Source organism: Hyperolius riggenbachi, chromosome 7 (assembly GCF_040937935.1).
Source record: "Hyperolius riggenbachi isolate aHypRig1 chromosome 7, aHypRig1.pri, whole genome shotgun sequence".
Classification (NCBI taxonomy): Eukaryota; Metazoa; Chordata; class Amphibia; order Anura; family Hyperoliidae; genus Hyperolius; species Hyperolius riggenbachi.
In genome coordinates, this window is record NC_090652.1 from 29,660,978 (window position 1) to 29,679,978 (window position 19,001).

Below are 19,001 nucleotides of genomic sequence, written 5' to 3' on the forward strand. Positions count from 1 at the left end.
CTCCACCCATCAAAGAAAACTGCCCGGGCTTTTCCCCCTGATGCTGTGCAAAGCATGATGGGATTTCCTATGTTGTTATTCACGTTGCCTAGCAACTGGGAGGGGTGATCAGGACACAGGACAGTTGGAACTGTGTCTCATGCTCCCTGTCACCTCCTTTCAACCAAAAAGATGGCTGCCCCCATGAAATCACAAACCTTTGCCTGGTTTAGAGATTATATTACCTATCTATTTTAATTAACATAAATAATGTAACTTAATGACAGTATGTTTGTTTAGGCTGAAGTTCCTCTTTAAATACTGATCTGGCTCAAGCATTGCTTATTTTTAGTAGCGGTAAGAAGAGTGTACCCAGCTCTTTGCTCTACTGTGAAAATTGAGGGTCTGAGGACTGTAAGCGGCTTTTGCACGGTTATATTTAATACCTCAGCAGAGTATAAATTTTAAGCACAATAAACCTGATTTACTAAAGCCTCATCAAGGACGTGAAATATCACAGCTTGCTTGGCGTTGGCGTTGCGTGTACCGGACACTGACGTTTTCTGCGGCGAACCAAACATTGCAAATCCCCTTTTCTAACCATTTTTTTTCTTTCTGGCTTTAATCATGTTTAGACATTTTACACTGCTATTACCTTGATACTAATCCTTCCACGCATTTATTTACATAAAACAGTTCCTATTACGCTAATTAAACATTAAAATCATTGTCTGCCTCTTGACGCTGAAATAAATAGCACCCCCGCGTACTATCCCGGCTAGACCATTTGCAGCGCTTTGATGCTGTGATGTCGTGGTGACAAAATTTGGCTCTGACGAGTGAGTTGGTGTACATACCAGAGCCGGATCGTCCACAAGGCAACCAAAGCAGTTGCCGAGGGCCTGGAGAGAGATTAGGGGCCCGGTTGATGCCAGCTCTCACTGAGGGTGAGCCCAAAGTTGTTACTTGAGCAGAGGCCCATTTCACCTTAATCCTGCTCTGGTACATACTTGGGTTCAGTTCACACTCTGTGCACCACAAAACGCTGGCGCTGGCTAAAATAGCTAGTGTAGGTAAAAGGCCTTAGGACACTGTTATTCGTTAAAACGACACAGATGTGAACACGTCCACTCTGCACAGGCAGTGCGTTCACATGCGGCAACACAGCGCAATGCGACACACACAGAGGGAACGCCCCCTTACACAAGCTCAGCAGCTTGCAATTGGAACCTACACATTTATGAAATTGTTATAACTCTGTAAAAAAACCAGAGTAAATAATTTACTTTATTTAATCAGCATTTTGGACTTTTAGACATTATTTTACCACAAATCACAATTTTAAAATTGTTGTAAATTAAAAATGAGAACAAAAATTGTTTAGAATTAAAAAAAAATCACCACTAAAATTATTTCTAGCGATGCAGAGCAGTGAAGTCTGACATGAACATAAATATGATCAGTAAAGTGGACCCGAGGGGAGAGTTATATGCAGGCTGCACTATTTATTTATGTTTAAACTATACCAGTTGACTGGCATCCCTGCTGATCCTCTGCCCCTAATACTTTCAGCCACAGACCCTGAACAAGCATGCAGCAGATCCGGTGTTTCTGACATTGTCAGATCTGACAAAATTAGCCGCATGCTTGTTTCTGGTGTTATTCAGACACTACTGCAGCCAAATAGATTAGCAGGGCTGCCAGGTAACTGGTATTGTTTAACAGGAAATACATATGGCAGCCTCCATATTCTTCTCACTTCAGTTGTCCTTTAAGCTGCAATTATGCTTTTAGGAAGGGGTTAACCTGTTTTATCTCATTTTCTGTAAATTTGTTAACAGGAAAACATTCCTCCAAAAAAAATTTAAAAAATTTAAACTGTGTACTACGCGTTTCAGAGGATCAACCTTTTTTCTTCACTTTTCAAAAAAACCAAAAACAAATTGCAACCTCTGTATGGAAATCACCTGAGAGCTCCATGCAGATTGCATGCTACAAAGTGAAGCTTGAGAGATCAGAGTGGCACCAGACCACATACGTAGATAGTTGCAGAATCACCTTATTAACCCTCCTGTCGGTCTATTAGAAACCGCCAGGGGGCAGCGCAGCACTATTTAAAACATTTTTTTTTTTTTTTTTTAAATCATGTAGCGAGCCTAGGGCTTGCTACATGATAGCCGCTGTACAGCGGCATCCCCCTGCCCGCTTCGATCGCCTCCGGCGATCTTTGATCAGGAAATCCCGTTCAAAGACCGGGATTTCCTGAAGGGCTGCCCCCGTCGCGGCTGGATGACGTCACCGACGTCATGGACGTCTAAGGGAGTCCCGATCCACCCCTCAGCGCTGCCTGGCACTGATTGGCCAGGCAGCGCACGGGGTCTGGGGGGCGGCGCGGCGATCGAGCGCGGAGCGGCGGCGATCGGAATGCACACGCAGCTAGCAAAGTGCTAGCTGCGTGTTGCAAATAAAAAGTGAGCAAATCGGCCCAGCAGGGCCTGAGAAATCCTCCTGCGTGGCATAGCCCGAGCTCAGCTCGGGCTTACCGCCAGGAAGGTTAATACATCCTCGATAAGGGCCCGTTCACACTGAGGGCGTTTTTCGCCTTTTTTCAAGCGCAGGCGATTTTTTAAAATCGCCCACAAAAAACGCTGGTGCAATGATTCCCTATGAGAGAGCTCACTTCTGAGCGGTTCGTTTCCGATCCTCTCAGCAAAGCGCTGCCTGTACCATTTTTGAGGCGATTTTGCCTCGACGGAAGGCATAGGGAAACCGCAAAAACACTCACAAAATCGCTTTGTGGGGCGTTTGCGTTTTTAAAATAAATACATTGTATTGATTCTTTTCCGAGTCAAATAGTTCACTTCCTGACTTGCGCCAGGGAGTGAATTACAAAACCGTTCTGAAAAAGTGCTTAGAAAAGCGCTTGTTACAAAAACGCAGCGCGCAGTGGAGCGCCGGGAGGGGTAAATAAACAGCGCACAAAAACACAAAACACTTGCCTTTGCATTTTTAGGTGTGAATAGGGCCTAAGACAGTGTGTGCGGCCTGACAACTGTTTTGCAGGCTATACCTGCTTCGTCAGAGGATTTAACTTTACTCGTGGCCTCTGATGAAGCGGGAATAGCTTGTGAAACGGCTGTACACATGGTTTTGTCTGTCTTATTGAGGATGTATTAAAAAGGTGATTCTGCTACTCCAAGTGGGTCTGGTGTTCGAAACTCTCAAGCTTCACTTTGGTTGGATCGATGGTCTCATTACCGGAAGGCACAGACACACACCTTGTTAAAGGACACCCGAAGCAAAAATAAACGAATGAAATAAATGGTGGCATCTATCTTTCTTCTCCTAAAAATGACTTTTCATTGTTAAGATATTCTACAGTTTTATTTTATGTTTAAATCTATTTTTTAAGTTTTAACTGTTTTATTATTTCTGCTCAATGACACATTCATTGAAGTATGCCAGAGCTAAAATCTATGAACTATTGACTCTTTTTATCTCTTTCCTCCTCTCAGAAGCCATTTTCTGCTGGGAAAGTGTTTTATAGTTGGAATTTCTTATCAGTGAGGGTCACACTGTAGTCACTTCCTGTCAAGACTGAGTCAGCCACTTACATGCCTGATATTTAACTCTTTGAGGCAGAAAAAAGTAAAAAAGGAACACAGCATAGTTATTTGTGTGCTAGGCACTGTACATACCCATGTCTATCTCATCATGTCACACGTCACTTCGGGTATCCTTTAACCTTAAACGTCTGACCAATACTCCATCTAATGCCAACCTTCTGCTGTTTCTACTTTGTCAAATAGCCTATTACAACGCAGCGAAGGAATGCGATCGCCATCGCCCGCCAATACAAGCTGAAGAAATCTGCTCTTCTCCTTTTTAGGGTGTCAGTAAATCAGGCTCATTTGCATATAACTGTAAAAGGGGCAGCTACTCTGCTCACCAGATAGAACGCTGGTTTATAGACCACTTTATAAAGATGACAATCAGCTGAATAGATCACTGACTTGAAGCGTAATTAAACTCATGAGATAATGAACTGAATGAGTAGTACCGCTAAGAATAGAACAATAGTAGCAAAGATATGAGTCTCTTTCCAGTACAGGAAGAGTTAAAACACTTCAGTTGTTATCTTTGAAAAAGAGTTTATCTGAGCTCTGCGACCCACTGGGTCAAATACAGTCCTGTTTTCTGCAGCGCTTAAAGAGGAACTGAAGAGAGAGGTATATGGAGGCTGTCATGTTTATTTCCTTTTAATCCATACCAGTTGCCTGGCAGCCCTGCTGATCCTCTGCCTCTAATACTATTAGCCATAGCCCCTGAACAAGCATGCAGCAGATCAGGTGTTTCTGACTTTAAAGTCAGATCTGACAAGACTAGCTGCATGCTTGTTTCTGGTGTTATTCAGATACTACTGCAGAGAAATAGACCAGCAGGGCTGCCAGGTAACTGGTATTGATTAAAAGGAAATAAATATGGCAGCCTCCGTATACCTCTTACTTCAGTTCCCCTTTAAACAACCAAGAAACAGTGAGAGACAGCTTTAGATAAGGTTTTACTGCAGGAAAGTTCAAAGGGTCATTATTTCTATTTTGTTTCATAGCTTAAAAGACAGAGTGTGGTTTCTAAACTGCAACTGAGACAAATTGATGCAATGTCATAAAAGCTAGATAACTGAAAATAAAAATATGAGACTCTCTTCTTTGCTACTAATGTTCTGTTCATTGTCCGTACTACACATACAATACATTATATCATAAGATTTTTTTGCGCGTCATGTTTGCCTTCAGACATTTTTTTTTACCAATCGACAATTTTCCCAGCAATTCCTAAATTGGCGTCATCGCCACTTGGATCACCAGATGAACAATGGACAAGCGGTTTTATTTTTGTTTTTTAAGGTAGGCATCTCTCAAAATGGCTACCGCAGCGTTGTCCCCATTTCCCAGCGATATGATAGGCTGCCTTTGGAAACAAGATGGCTTCCTCCACCAGGAGTCGATAATGGTTTCATGAACAAAACTGACATTTTCCTTTTCCACCAAAACTCTTTATAATTTGTAAACTTAAGAGTTACGGAAGCGAAGCTGTAAAGAAGGCCGTAGGATCGGATCCAGGCAAGCACAGCGGATTGGCTACAGTCTTGGCCATGCTTAACCCTTACGTGTGCAGCTTGTTGCGCGGTAGTTTTTGCTTGTTGAACGTCAGCCATTTATTACCTTGTACATGGACGTCTTGGCAGGTAGACTTAACCCCTAACATGCTGCTGCTGCCCAAGACTATCCCGGGACGTAAGGGAGGGATGCAAGGGGGGGGGGGGGGGGGGGGGCGCTAATCCCTCTCCCCAACCACATACTGGGGAAGGGGGGGGGAAGTAATTCAGTCCAGAGATTTTATTGTGCGTAACTGAGAGAACTGCATGTGTTACGTCACACAAGAGCACCCCCCTCAGGTCACTGTGAGCACTGCAGGGACAGATGTGATATATGCGTGTGGGTGGTTTCTTTTTTGTCAAAGTTGGGTGTTCCTAACTGACCATATTTGGGTCACGTAAATTATCAGTGTGTTGCATTGCACAGACGATATCTTGACCAACGGTGAAACATGGAATAACACTGATCCAAGGAAACAAAGATACTATTGCAACTTTGCGTCTGCAGGTTTCGAATGGCAGTTAAGACTTGAACAACCATATTATGGACTTACGGGTTTACAGTGACACTCAGTGGTCACAGGAAATGACTGCAGGCGGTATAGAGTGTGACTGTGTTAGACGGTGACACCCAGTGGTCAATAGGGGTATTTCAGATAGCATAACATTTGAGGGTGTGATTTACAGTAAATAGACCGTTAACCTTTACATTTTCCTGTGTGATCTGAAGCCACGTTACGGTGGCCAAAAGGTAATACTACAGACAGTGCACAGTGCAGCTCTTGTTGACCACAACACCCAGTGGTCACTAGGGGTACTGCACCTAGCAGACTACATGCTCTAGCAGTGGAGTCAGCGACACCTAGTGGCCACTAACAGTACAATTTATGGGTTAGAAGCCAAACAGCAACCCTCGTTGGCGGATAATATGCTTTTTATGAGGGTATTGAATAGTGATAAGCAAAAAAAAAAAAAGTTCTCCAACATGCAAATTTCTACTGATCCAGGAACAGAAAGATACTGAGCCAATCACCGACAGCAGCTGTTGCTCAATTAGCTGGTTGATTAACAAGCATATGGAGGCTTTGATTGGCTAACTTAAGTTCCTCCTTGGATTAGCAGAGATCTGCATGTTCGGCAAATTTTTTGCTCATCACTACTGTTTACAACAATGACCTTCCCATTTTACTCTAAGATGAGTACTGCATGCAGTATGCTTTCAACGGATACAACAGTGGAGACAGTGACACCCAGTGGTCACTGGGGTACTACAAGTATTTTACAGATAGCTGAGCGTTTTGGGACACCCAGTGGTCACTAGACATACTGCAGATGTTATACTTTCTGTAAGTAGGAGTGCTTAGAGAAGGCAACACCCAGTGCTCAATCTGAGCACTGCAAATAGCATACAAATGTCAGACTGCAGGGGGTAGTGACGCCCAGTGGTCACTAGGAGTACAGCAAGTCGTAAACTTTCTGTAAGAATAATGGCAGAGTGTTGCGGACTCTGTACATTGGTAATACTGTCGCACAGCGGTAAAGACCATGGAGTCCATTTCCGCGGGGAGGTGATGGTGCCTCCCTGCCTCTCTTCTCTCTGCTCCAAGACACCTTAGAGACACCCTGCAGACCTCTTAAGTAGTACATGCCAAAGTGCCTCAGTGCTGCCAACAAGGAGGGCACAGTCTCTCAACGCTATGGCCTCGGTGGGTCTCCTGTTTTGGATCAGGGCTCTCTGGCTGGGTGAGGGCAATAAAAGGAGGGGGGAGGGAAGAGGTGTCACTGTGAGCAGTCCTGTTCTTTGGCTGAGGGGGTGTCAGACACCGGATGTCCATTTTTGGGCCGTTGACACATCACAGACTGTCGGAACAGACTGTAAGCTCTTCTGCAGATCAGGTAGAACCAATAGACTTGGGGAGCCATAAGGATGGCAGCACCAATGTTGTACTCCGCCGAGAGGCTGAACGGGACCTTGTAGAGAGGAAGTCCAACCCTCTGTCCATATACCCAGTACATGTAGGGGAAGAGAAGTAGACGGCAACAGAAGAATGTCACCAGCATGAGCACGCCATTCACCCGGTGCAGCAAGGTGTGCTGCTTCTTGTACTGCCAGACAGAAGCAGAGAAATCATATGCATATTATCCTCAAAGAAACCATTACACATAGAGATAGTATTACATCACAAAGGATACAGCTGAAGTAAATGCTGATGCAGATGCAAATAAATGCTGCTATGCAGCAAGCACTGTGGCAAGGCCATATGAGCAATATCCTCAAACTAACAATGCCTATAACATTTCACGTACAAGTATTACAAAGTCACAAAGGATAAAGCTGAAGTAAATGCCTGATAACACCCTTCTTCACTTAGGGGTAATATAATATATGATTTATATTTATTCATTTAATTAAAAAATATGATTAACAGTAGGTCTTAATATGTGATACGGTATATCATTAATGCAATACAACTCTGTGTTGCTTACTTATTTAGCTTTGGGTTTGATAAGGGTCAAAAAGGATTCAGCTGAAGTAAATGCTTGATTCAAAAGAATGTGGCAGTACTACCCCTTTGTGGAACTAAATGGGTCCACGACACAAAAACTGACAGTTCTGATCACCACTAAGGCCTCTTTCGGACGGATGATTGAACTGTGTGCTTGCTGAGCAGTTCAGTCTTCCGTCTGCCGTCCACCAATGCAATTTAAATGCAGCCGAATTGCAGCGGTTCTAACACCACGCCTGTCAAGTGTCGACACGCAGTAAGGCTGCCTGTACTGAGATGGTACCGAGTACTAACAAGCACCTGGCTGGTGGAGAAGAGAAGCTGACAGGCGGTGAATTCTCCACCTGTCAGCTGCCTGGCTCTTTGAAAGGGACCTTAGGGCATAGTTCCCCAACCCTGTCCTCAAGTACCACCAACGGTACACGTTTTGCAGAAAACCACAAGCATTCACAGGTGGGGTAATTAGTGTCTCAGCAGAGCTAATTAAACTACCTCTGTGGATTTGCACAAAACATGCACTGTTGGTGGGCCTTGAGGACAGGGTTGGGGAGTATAGTATATCATATAATGCCTTCTCTCCAGACCAAACCATTGTGTGTAGAATGAGGGGCGGGATTTAGCTATACTCACCTGGATGAGCACTTTGCCCAGGCAAACAAATGGGGTGCTGACTTCAGCCATCAGCATGCAGCCCAAGAAGAAGTCTCCTTTTCCTTCCCTCCAGAGCTGCAAAAGAGAGAGACATGTGACGTGGGTAAAACTGTAAACCTGGGGAGTATAACGCTATCAGCAGTCTTATACACCCTCAGCTACTACCCCATGTATAAGTCCCAATGGTACAACCCTGACTTGTTTCCCACCATCATGATGAACAATCCACTGAAAGGCAGCATATTGAGCATGTGGTGATCTCCAGTGCAGCCCACACTAACCATACACTAAGTGCGCTGGAGTATGCCATGGGGTGAGGGTTATACTTACCTATCCTGCTGTAAGAAGGGTAATCCTACGCTGCTGCCTCCTCCTCCATTCAGTGGCGCGTGGCACCATAGTCATGTATGGCCAGGAACTGTATCACATGCCCTGCCATGCCCACTCATGCAACTCTACCACAATAGGAGGGTTTTAATCATAGGGAAGCATAACAGGGGGCACTCTTGCAGGGGGAACATCACATGCAAGGACTGGGGAAGAGTCTGTGTGCACAGATAAGGAACTGGCTAATGGACAGAAAACAGTCTATGGTCAGTAGATCATATTCAAAATGGATGACTGTTAGGGTCTGTTTCCATTAGACGCGGTGAGATGCGGCTAAATAGCCGCATCGCACCGCCGATGTCCGGAAATGCATGCACAGCAATGGAGCAGCTTCCGTTGCGTGCATGTTGGGCGGAGCGATCGGAGAATGTGCATCTGCCTGCACCCGCGTCCCATCTCCTCAATTCACTTCTGCATTGGGAAATGCGGAAGTGACGCGGCCAGCAGCGGATGTGATGTGATGCGTCTAGGTAGCAGCATTCGCATCACTTTATGAATGGAAACAGGCCCGTAGCAGTGGGGTCCCACAGGGGTCTGTTCTGGGTCCAGTACTCTACAACGTATTTATTAATGACCTAGTAGATGCAGTAGTGAGCAATGTTGCTATTTTTGCAGATGATACAAAATTGTGCAGAATCATCAACTCTCAGGAAGATAGTGTCATATTGCAACAGGATCTGGATAGGATGGCTATATGGGCACATACATGGCAGATGAAATTCAATGTTGACAAATGTAAAGTCATGCATTTTGGTCGTACCAATGGTCTAGCACCATACAAAATAAATGGGATACAGTTGGGGACATCAAACTTGGAGAAGGACTTAGGAGTACTCATCGAAAACAAGTTAAATAATCGTACTCAATGCCAAGCCGCTGCAGCTAAAGCTAATAACATTTTCGGATGCATTAAAAGGGAAATAAAAACTCGAGATGCTAGCATAATATTGCCCCTGTTTAACTCTCTAGTAAAGCCACATCTGGAATATGGAATTCAGTTCTGGGCACCACATTACAGGAAAGATATTGCAGTTTTAGAGCAGGTGCAGAGACGAGCAACAAACTTGTTTAGAGGAATGGAAGGTTTCACTTACATAAACTGGGCTTATTTAGTCTGGAGAAAAGACGCCTTAGAGGAGACCTAAGTAACATGTATAAATATCAGAGGGCATTATAAAAGCTTGGCAAATGAACTTTTTGTTTTTAGGCATGCAGGAGACTTCTGACATTATTGTCAGATCCAACAAGAAGATTAGCTGCATGCATGTTTCTAATGTGATTCAGACACCACTGCAGCCAAATAGTCCAGCAGGGCTGCCAGGCAACTGGTATTGTTTACAAGAAAATAAATATGACAGTCTCCATATACCTCTCACTTTAGGTTCATGGTCTGAAACTCTGACATAACATTCAATAAAAATGTGTTTTACTACTTTTTATTATTCATACAGTTATCATATTTGCTTTTGTGAATAAGAAATATTGTCTGTCTACAAATTACAAGTTTCCAAAGTGTAGTTTTTCTTGCCCTGAAAGCTGCCATTGCATTTATTCTAACTGCTTTTTATTATATATGAAAATCGTCTAATGAGCTGCTCTGAGCTGTTTGTGTGCCGGAAGCAGAGACAGCTTCTCAGAAAGTTTTTTTTTTTACTTGTTACACACGTCTCAACATTGGAATGTAAACAAAGATGCTGTTATCTCCAGTTTGGATGTGGATTTGAAGCTGAATAGCAGGACAAAGTGATTTGTTTAAGCATTTCAGTGATGTTCTGCTAAAAAAAAAAAATGTTCTGGGATAGTAGCTTTAAAGCTGTGAGGAATCTTTTAGAGCAAAGTAGAAATGCGGACTTTCAGACCACTTTAAAGGGATGAGTTGGCCGTACCTGCCAAGCTTTGCATTAAATCTTAGCCAAGTGTGACATCTCTATTTGACATCAGCGGCTGCGGTGACATCACAGAGCAGTGCGCTATACTCACCACGGACACGGGGAAGCAGACGGCCACCATGAAGACGTGGTGCAGGACCATCAGGAACTCCTTGTAGAGGTACGCCTTGAACAGCTCACAGCCCTCTGTGTGGCCTTTCACCTTGTGCTTGTGCCAGTAGCAGAGGTACATGGCGTAGATGTCATAGATGAAGTAGGGGACAGCGAAGCGGGTGTAGGTGGCAGCAAGCCAATGCCTGAGAAGAGAGAGGATCAGCATGACAGCATTACTGTGTGCTGGAGAGGGGAGAACAGCGCATATATGTACTGTATATTCCACAGCAGACCCACAGATCAACACAATGCTATTATTGCTGCCTTTATACCCCTGACTTATTCCATAGAACTGCTGTACAACATTGATCCATTCCCATCAGTCTCTGCACCAGAGGAGCTTACACTCTAAGTCCTTACCAGTCACGCACTATTATTACTATCCATTTATATAGCTCTGACATTTTCCACAGCGCTGTACAGAGATCGCTGGTCTATTCCCACCAGTCTCTGCACCAGAGGAGCTTACACTCCAATGTCCTCACCACAGTCACAGTATTATTATAAATTATATAGCTCTGACGTATTCCACAGCGCTGTACAGATATCACTGATATATTCCCATCAGTCTCTGCACCAGAGGAGCTTACACTCCAATGTCCTCACCACAGTCACATACTATTATTATTATTATACATTTATATAGCTCTGACATATTCCACAGCGCTGTACAGAGATCACTGATCCCTTCCCACCAGTCTCTGCACCAAAGGAGCTTACACTCTAATGTCCTCACCACAGTCACACACTATTATTGTTATACATTTATATAGCTCTGACATATTCCATAGCGCTGTACAGATATCACTGATCTATTCCCATCAGTCTCTGCACCAGAGGAGCTTACACTCTAATGTCCCCACCACAGTCACACATTGTTATTGTTATACATTTATATAGCTCTGACATATTCCACAGCACTGTACAGAGATCACTGATCCCTTCCCACCAGTCTCTGCACCAGAGGAGCTTACACTCTAATGTCCTCACCACAGTCACAGTATTATTATAAATTATATAGCTCTGACATATTCCACAATACTGTACAGAGATCACTGATCCATTTCCATCAGTCTCTGCACCAGAGGAGCTTACACTCTAATGTCCTCACCACAATCACACACTATTATTATACATTTATATAGCTTTGACATATACCACAGCACTGTACAGCGATCACTGATCTATTCCCATCAGTCTCTGCACCAGAGGAGCTTACACTCTAATGTCCTCACCACAGTCACAGTATTATTATAAATTATATAGCTCTGACATATTCCACAATACTGTACAGAGATCACTGATCCATTTCCATCAGTCTCTGCACCAGAGGAGCTTACACTCTAATGTCCTCACCACAGTCACAGTATGATTATAAATTATATAGCTCTGACATATTCCACAATACTGTACAGAGATCACTGATCCATTTCCATCAGTCTCTGCACCAGAGGAGCTTACACTCTAATGTCCTCACCACAATCACACACTATTGTTATTATACATTTATATAGCTTTGACATATACCACAGCACTGTACAGAGATCACTGATCCATTAGTGAGGGTGCAATGCTTTAAAGAGTACCTATACAGATACACACCCACCATATCCCACTGGTGTGTAACACTGAGCCACACTTTTGCAGACAGCCACACACCCAGGGACCCCATGTTAGTATTACGACCCCCCAGCAGGCTCTTCACCCTCACACGTGACCCTTTGACCCCCGGCAGCAAGCTTGTGGCGGTGACACCCTGATAACTGCGCCAATTAAACAGCTGCCTGGATCAGCTAATCTCTCCTCTGTATTCTGGGTTAATCTCCATCTGTCCAGCCTGCTCCTGCACAGGGGAGGGTAGAGGGTGTTAATCTCTTCTAAACATATTAATACTTACAATAAGAAGGGGGAGGGCTTCACCTTGGGGTAAGACCTGGCGCTGTTAACCCTTGCAGGGACGGCTATAGTGGATTAACCCATCCCTCACACAGGGCTGTCTACACTCTCTGCCAGTCAGTTATTCTGGCCTTGATCTGTTTAAAGGGAATTTCTCTCTCTGTTTTCCTTAGCTTATCTGTTATAGTTATTTACAGCGTTTAGTATAGTGGCGTAGCAATAGGGGTTGCAGAGGTAGTGACCGCAACGCGGCCCTTGGGCCAGAGGGGCCCTCCCTCAAGCAAAATATTAGCTCAATATTGGCCCTGTGCTGGCAATAATCACTTCTATAGATACTTTGAATAGTGGTAATCATTACCAAACTGTTCCCCATCCCCTTCTCGCACCTCAGACACTGTAGTTGCCACTGGCAGGTTTTGGTGCGCCGTATCAATTGTTATGTATAGAGTGCTTAGGGGGGCCCGTAGTGTAACTGGTGAACACCGCTCTACTCCACAAATTTGCTGCAGTGCTGGACCTGGGCAGCAAGTCCACAATCATCAAAAAAGAAACGGTGGTCCGCACTTGTCAGCACAACAACTTTATTAATGGACGTGTCCAACAACACCAACAGCAGGCATCAAGGCTGACATATTTCGGACGTCAGTCCTTACTCATAGCCAACCGCAGTTCACCAGGCTAAAGGCCCATAACCACCAGATGATTTTTCGCAAACAATTTTGAGCGCTGAACTGTTTTTTGGGTATCGCGTAACATCATATAAGAAAAATTCATTAAATTATATTGACGGACGCACGACACCCACAGAGATCATTGATTTTAGAATGATGTTAGCATGTATTATTTTAAAACTATATTGGCCGAAAACTGAGAAATAATGAATTATTTCAATTTTTTTTTATTTTTCCTGTTAAAACACTTTTAGAATAAAATAATTCTTAGCAAAAAGTACCCCCCCCCCCCCTCCCAATATAGATTGTTTCGTTGTGATTAGTAGTAATAAAGTTATAGGCGAATGAATGGAAGGAGCACTGACAGGTGAAAATTGCTCTTTTTTTAGGGGAAAAACCCTTCAAGGTAAAGTGGTTAAAGGACAACTGTAGTGAGAAGTATATGAAGGCTGCCATGTTTATTTCCTTTTAAGCAATACCAGTTGCCTGGCAGCCCTGCAGATCCTCTGCCTCTAATACTTTTAGGGCCCGTTTCCACTTGTGCGGTGGGAATCGCCACGGAAAAAATGTGCATGCGGAAGCGAATTTCACATGCGGTTGTATACGAATTTTCATGCGAATTCGCATACGATTTCGCATGGATGACTATGTATGCGAATTTAACCATGGCAGTGCCTGTGTGCTTTTTCATTGTTTCTATGCGAAATCGTATGCGAATTCGCATGAAAATTCGCATACCAAAACCGCATGCGAATTTCCTATTAAATACATTGTATGCGATTCGCATAGCGGTATGCGGTATGCGAATTCTGATGGCTCTGCCGTGCAGATTTTTTCTGCACAGTAAAACGCTCAGAAATCCTGACAGGTGGAAAAAATCCCATCCACATGTATTGCCCATGTGAATTCGCATGCGGGATGCGCATGCGAGATCGCGATAGTGGAAACAGGCCCTTAGCCATAGACCCTGAACAAGCATGCAGCAGATCAGGTGTTTCTGATACTATTGTCAGATTTGACAAGATTAGCTGCATGCTTGTTTCTGGTGTTATTTAGACACTACTGCAGCCAAATAAATCAACAGGACTGCCCGGCAACTGGTATTGTTTAAAAGGATGAATATGGCAGCCTCCATATCCCTATCACTACAATTGTCCTTTAATAAAATTATTCGCTGCTGTCAGGGGCGTAGCAATAGGGGGTGCAGAGGTAGCGACCGCATCGGGGCCCTTGGGCCAGAGGGGCCCTCCCTCAACTACAGTATTAGCTCTCTATTGGTCCTGTGCTCATAATAATCACTTCTATAGATACTTTGAATAGTGGTAATCATTAACAAACTGTTCCCCATTCCCTTCTTGCACCTCTGACACTGTGGTTGCCATTGGCAGGTTTTGGTGTGCTGTATAAATTGTTATGTATAGAGTGCTTGGGGGGGCATTGTAAAACTTGCATCGGGGCCCACAGCTCCTTAGCTATGCCACTGGCTGCTGTATAGAACTGCAAATCCTGTGTCAAACCCATATACTGCCGGTAAGAACCGTCTGTCTATGGTGGGGAGTATGCATGCATTAAAATGCACACTGATTGTGGAAAATTGTCCAGGGAAAATGCCCGTTGGAAAGTGTGTCCCAGCATTGAGAAAATGGTATGGGGGGATTCACCCCTAAAGTGAGAACATCAGGAGATATGACATTAGCAGGGTGCACCATCCAGACTTAAAAGACAAAGAAAACGACAAGTGGATTTGCTGCTGCAATTTGTAGTAAAGAGAATCAATGTTACGTCCCGAGGGGTGGAGGGGAAGGGGGCGTTTTTGTTCCTTTGTGGTTGTGGCCGTCTGTACTGTGATTTGCCCGGGTACTCTGCACTGTACCCAGAGACGTGAAAGCAGGTGAAGCTGCAGTACTCACAGCGTGGCGTGCTGTGCTTTGGCCACAGGGGGGCTCAGTAGCTCCTGGAAGCGCTCTGCTTGGCGTAGGTGAGGATTCTGTCGCAGTGTGAGGAAGGATGGAGGATAATATAATGTCAGGCAGCGCATGTTCCAGAAATACCATCCAGTGACGGCAGCCCAGGCAATGCAGCTGCCTCACGCGAAGCATAAAGGTCACTTATGCTACCTGATTATGCATTTAAAGGACCACTATTGCAAAAATCATGAAATATAAAATACATGTAATCACATACAAATAAGAAGTGTGTTTCCTCCAGAGTAAAATGAGCCATGAATTACTTTTCTCCTATTTTCCTGTCACTTACAGTAGGTAGTAGAAATCTGACAGAACCAACAGGTTTTGGACTAGTGCAACTCCTCATGGGGGATTCTCATGGTATTCTTTATTTTCAAAAATGAATGTCAGTTGCTCCGTCCAACTGCCAAATCAGTGTGCAGGGAGCCTGGCCAGCATCTTTGTATAAATCCTTTTCTTGTATAAATCCTGCCAGGCAGTGTCTTTATAAAGAATAAAAGCCATGCTGAGAATCCTCCATGAGAAGATGGACTAGTCTAAAAGTTCTGTCAGATTTCTACTACTTACTGTAAGTGACGGCAACATAGGAGAAAAGTAATTTATGGCTCATTTTACTCTGGAAGAAACATACTTCTTATTTGTATATGTTTACATGTATTTTAAACTTTTTGTGATAGTGGTCTTATAAACAAGCGAGGCATGGGCCTGTGCTAAGCAGATGATTGTCCCTGATCTTTGCAGTCAGAAACCTATAATGTGTGTCCCCAGTGTCACTGGCTTCTTCTCAAGCAACCCGCCAGGACCAAGGCTCTCGCCCAACATCCTTCACCCCTCCCGGCCTCCTCCCCTCCCCCAATGGTGAGATCTCCATGCAGTAGTTTGTGTCTCCTCCCCTCCCACAAGGGTGAGATCTCCCTGCAGTAGTTTGTGTCTCCTCCCCTCCCACACTGGTGAGACCTCCCTGCAGTAGTTTGTGTCTCCTCCCCTCCTACAATGGTGAGATCTCCCTGCAGTAGTTTGTGTCTCCTCCCCTCCTACAATGGTGAGATCTCCCTGCAGTAGTTTGTGTCCCCCCCCCCCCCCCTCCTCACAATGGTGAGATCTCCCTGCAGTATTTGTGTCTCCCCCCCTCCCACAATGGTGAGATCTCCTTGCAGTAGTTTGTGTCACCCTCCCTACAACAATGGTGAGATCTCCCTGCAGTAGTTGTGTCACCCCCCCCCCCCCTCTACAACAATGGTGAGATCTCCCTGCAGTAGTGTCTCCCCCCCCCCCCTCCCACAATGGTGAGATCTCCCTGCAGTAGTTGTGTCACCCCCCCCCCCCCCACGCACACACAACAATGGTGAGATCTCCCTGCAGTAGTGTCTCCCCCCCTCCCACAATGGTGAGATCTCCCTGCAGTAGTTTTGTCACCCCCCCCGTACACACACACACAACAATGGTGAGATCTCCCTGCAGTAGTGTCTCCCCCCCACAATGGTGATATCTCCCTGCAGTAGTTGTGTCTCCTCCTGTCCCTCAATGGTGAGATGTCCCTACAGTAGTCTGTGTCTCCACCCCTCCCACAATGCTGAGCTATTCCTGCAGTAGTTTGTGTCTTCTCCCCTCCAACAATGGTGAGATCTCCCTGCAGTAGTTTTTGTCTGCTCCCCACCCAGAATGGTGAGATCTCCCTGCAGTAGTTTGTGTCCCCTCCTCCCCTCCCACAATGGTGAGATCTCCCTGCAGTAGTTGTGTCTCCTCCCCTCCCACAATGGTGAGATGTCCCTACAGTAGTGTGTGTCTCCACCCCTCCCACAATGCTGAGCTATACCTGCAGTAGTTTGTGTCTCCTCCCCTCCCTGCAGTAGTTTGTGTCTCCTCCCCTCCCTACAGTAGTTCGTGTCTCCTCCCTTCCCTGCAGTAGTTTGTGTCTCCTCCCATCCTTGCTGTAGTTTGTGTCTCCTCCCCGCCCACAATGCTGAGCTCTCCCTGCAGTAGTTTGTGTCTCCTCCCCTCCCACAATGCTGAGCTCTCCCTGCAGTAGTTTGCATCTCCTCTCCTCCCTGCAGTAGTTTGTGTCTCCTCCCCTCCCTGCAGTATTTTGTTTCCTCCCCTCCTACAATGCTGAGCTCTCCCTGCAGTAGTTTGTGTCTCCTCCCCTCCCTGCAGTAGTTTGTGTCTCCTCCCCTCCCTGCAGTAGTTTGTGTCTCCTCCCCTCCCTGTAGTATTTTGTGTCTTCTCCCCTCCTACAATGCTGAGCTCTCCCTGCAGTAGTTTGTGTCTCCTCCCCTCTCTGCAGTAGTTTGTGTCTCCTCCCCTCCCTGCAGTAGTTTGTGTCTCCTCCCCTCCTACAATGCTGAGCTCTCCCTGCAGTAGTTTGTGTCTCCTCCCCTCCCTGCAGTAGTTTGTGTCTCCTCCCCTCCCTGCAGTAATTTGTGTCTCCTCCCCTCCCTGCAGTAGTTTGTGTCTCCTCCCCTCCCTGCAGTAGTTTGTGTCTCCTCCCCTCCTACAATGCTGAGCTCTCCCTGCAGTAGTTTGTGTCTCCTCCCCTCCCTGCAGTAGATTGTGTCTCCTCCCCTCCCTGCAATAGTTTGTGCCTCCTCCCCTCCCTGCAGTAGTTTGTGTCTCCGCCCCTCCCTGCAGTAGTTTGTGTCTCCTCTCCTCCCTGCAGTAGTTTGATACAGGTCTCTGCAGAACTCTTCCTGAACTCTTCCATGCAAACACAGGTTGGCGTATTTGTGAATGCCTGCTCAGTACTCGCTATATAAACAAGCTATGCAAAGTGGTAATTGCAGCTCAGTGGTGACCATACACGTATGTTATGCAAACTCGTTTCAGCCCCTCGCCCATCACGAACAGACGCGCTGGCGGCGCAGGAGGGGGAGAGCAGGTGATGGATGCAGACTGAATAGACAAATGTCGAAAACCACAATGAGAGAACATAAACAGCACCGGGACATGCTGCCGCTGAACAGTCCCACTATCGTCACAGTGCAGGTCAATTCTGTTACAAACATAAACATACATTATCGCTATGCAAGCTATTTTATTATATAATGATGATTATAATATTGACAGGACATTCTCTGTAGCTCTTTACAGAGGAAATTAAATAAATCACATTGCTGCCACTCAGCAGCTCACACATACAAATGTCTACGTACAGATTTTAGAGGACGTAAATTAACAGATTATCATTATTATATAGCAGTGACATCTTCTGCAGCACATTACAGAGTACATAGTCATGTCACTAACTGTCCTCAGAGAAGCTTACAATCTAATCCTACCATAGTCATAGTCTAATGTCCTACCATATTATTATTATTATTATGTACAGTATTTATATAACAGTGACATCTTCTGCAGCACTTTACAGAGTACATAGTCATGTCACTAACTGTCCTCAGAGGAGCTCATAATCTAATCCTACCATAGTCATGGTCTAATGTCCTACCATATTATTATTATGTATTTACACAGCACTGACATCTCCTGCAGCACTTTACAGAGTACATAGTCATGTCATTGACTGTCCTCAGAGGACCTCACAATGTAATCCTACCATAGTCATAGTCTAATGTCCTACCATGTTATTATTATGTATTTATACAGCACTGACATCTTCTACAGCACATTACAGAGTACATAGTTATGCCACTGACTGTCCTCAGAGGAGCTCATTATCCAATTCCTACCATAGTCATAGTCTAAAGTTCTACCATATTATTATTATGCATTTATATAGCACTGACATC

General features: G+C 44.9%; 2 protein-coding genes across 2 annotated transcripts in view; one reads left to right on the forward strand and one right to left on the reverse strand.

Annotated features, from left to right (window-relative positions):
• Positions 1-19,001, forward strand: part of ALDOA (aldolase, fructose-bisphosphate A) — a 445,177-nt gene that overhangs the window by 237,176 nt on the left and 189,000 nt on the right. The gene's annotated exons all lie outside the window — the stretch shown is intronic.
• Positions 5,315-19,001, reverse strand: part of TLCD3B (TLC domain containing 3B) — a 63,942-nt gene continuing 50,255 nt past the window's right edge. Inside the window, exons 3-5 of the mRNA XM_068246554.1 lie at positions 10,663-10,867; positions 8,275-8,370; positions 5,315-7,243 (exon numbers count right to left, since the gene is read on the reverse strand). Coding sequence (XP_068102655.1) covers positions 6,917-7,243; positions 8,275-8,370; positions 10,663-10,867 — 628 coding nt within the window. The 3' untranslated portion in view covers positions 5,315-6,916. The remainder of the gene's footprint in view (positions 7,244-8,274; positions 8,371-10,662; positions 10,868-19,001) is intronic.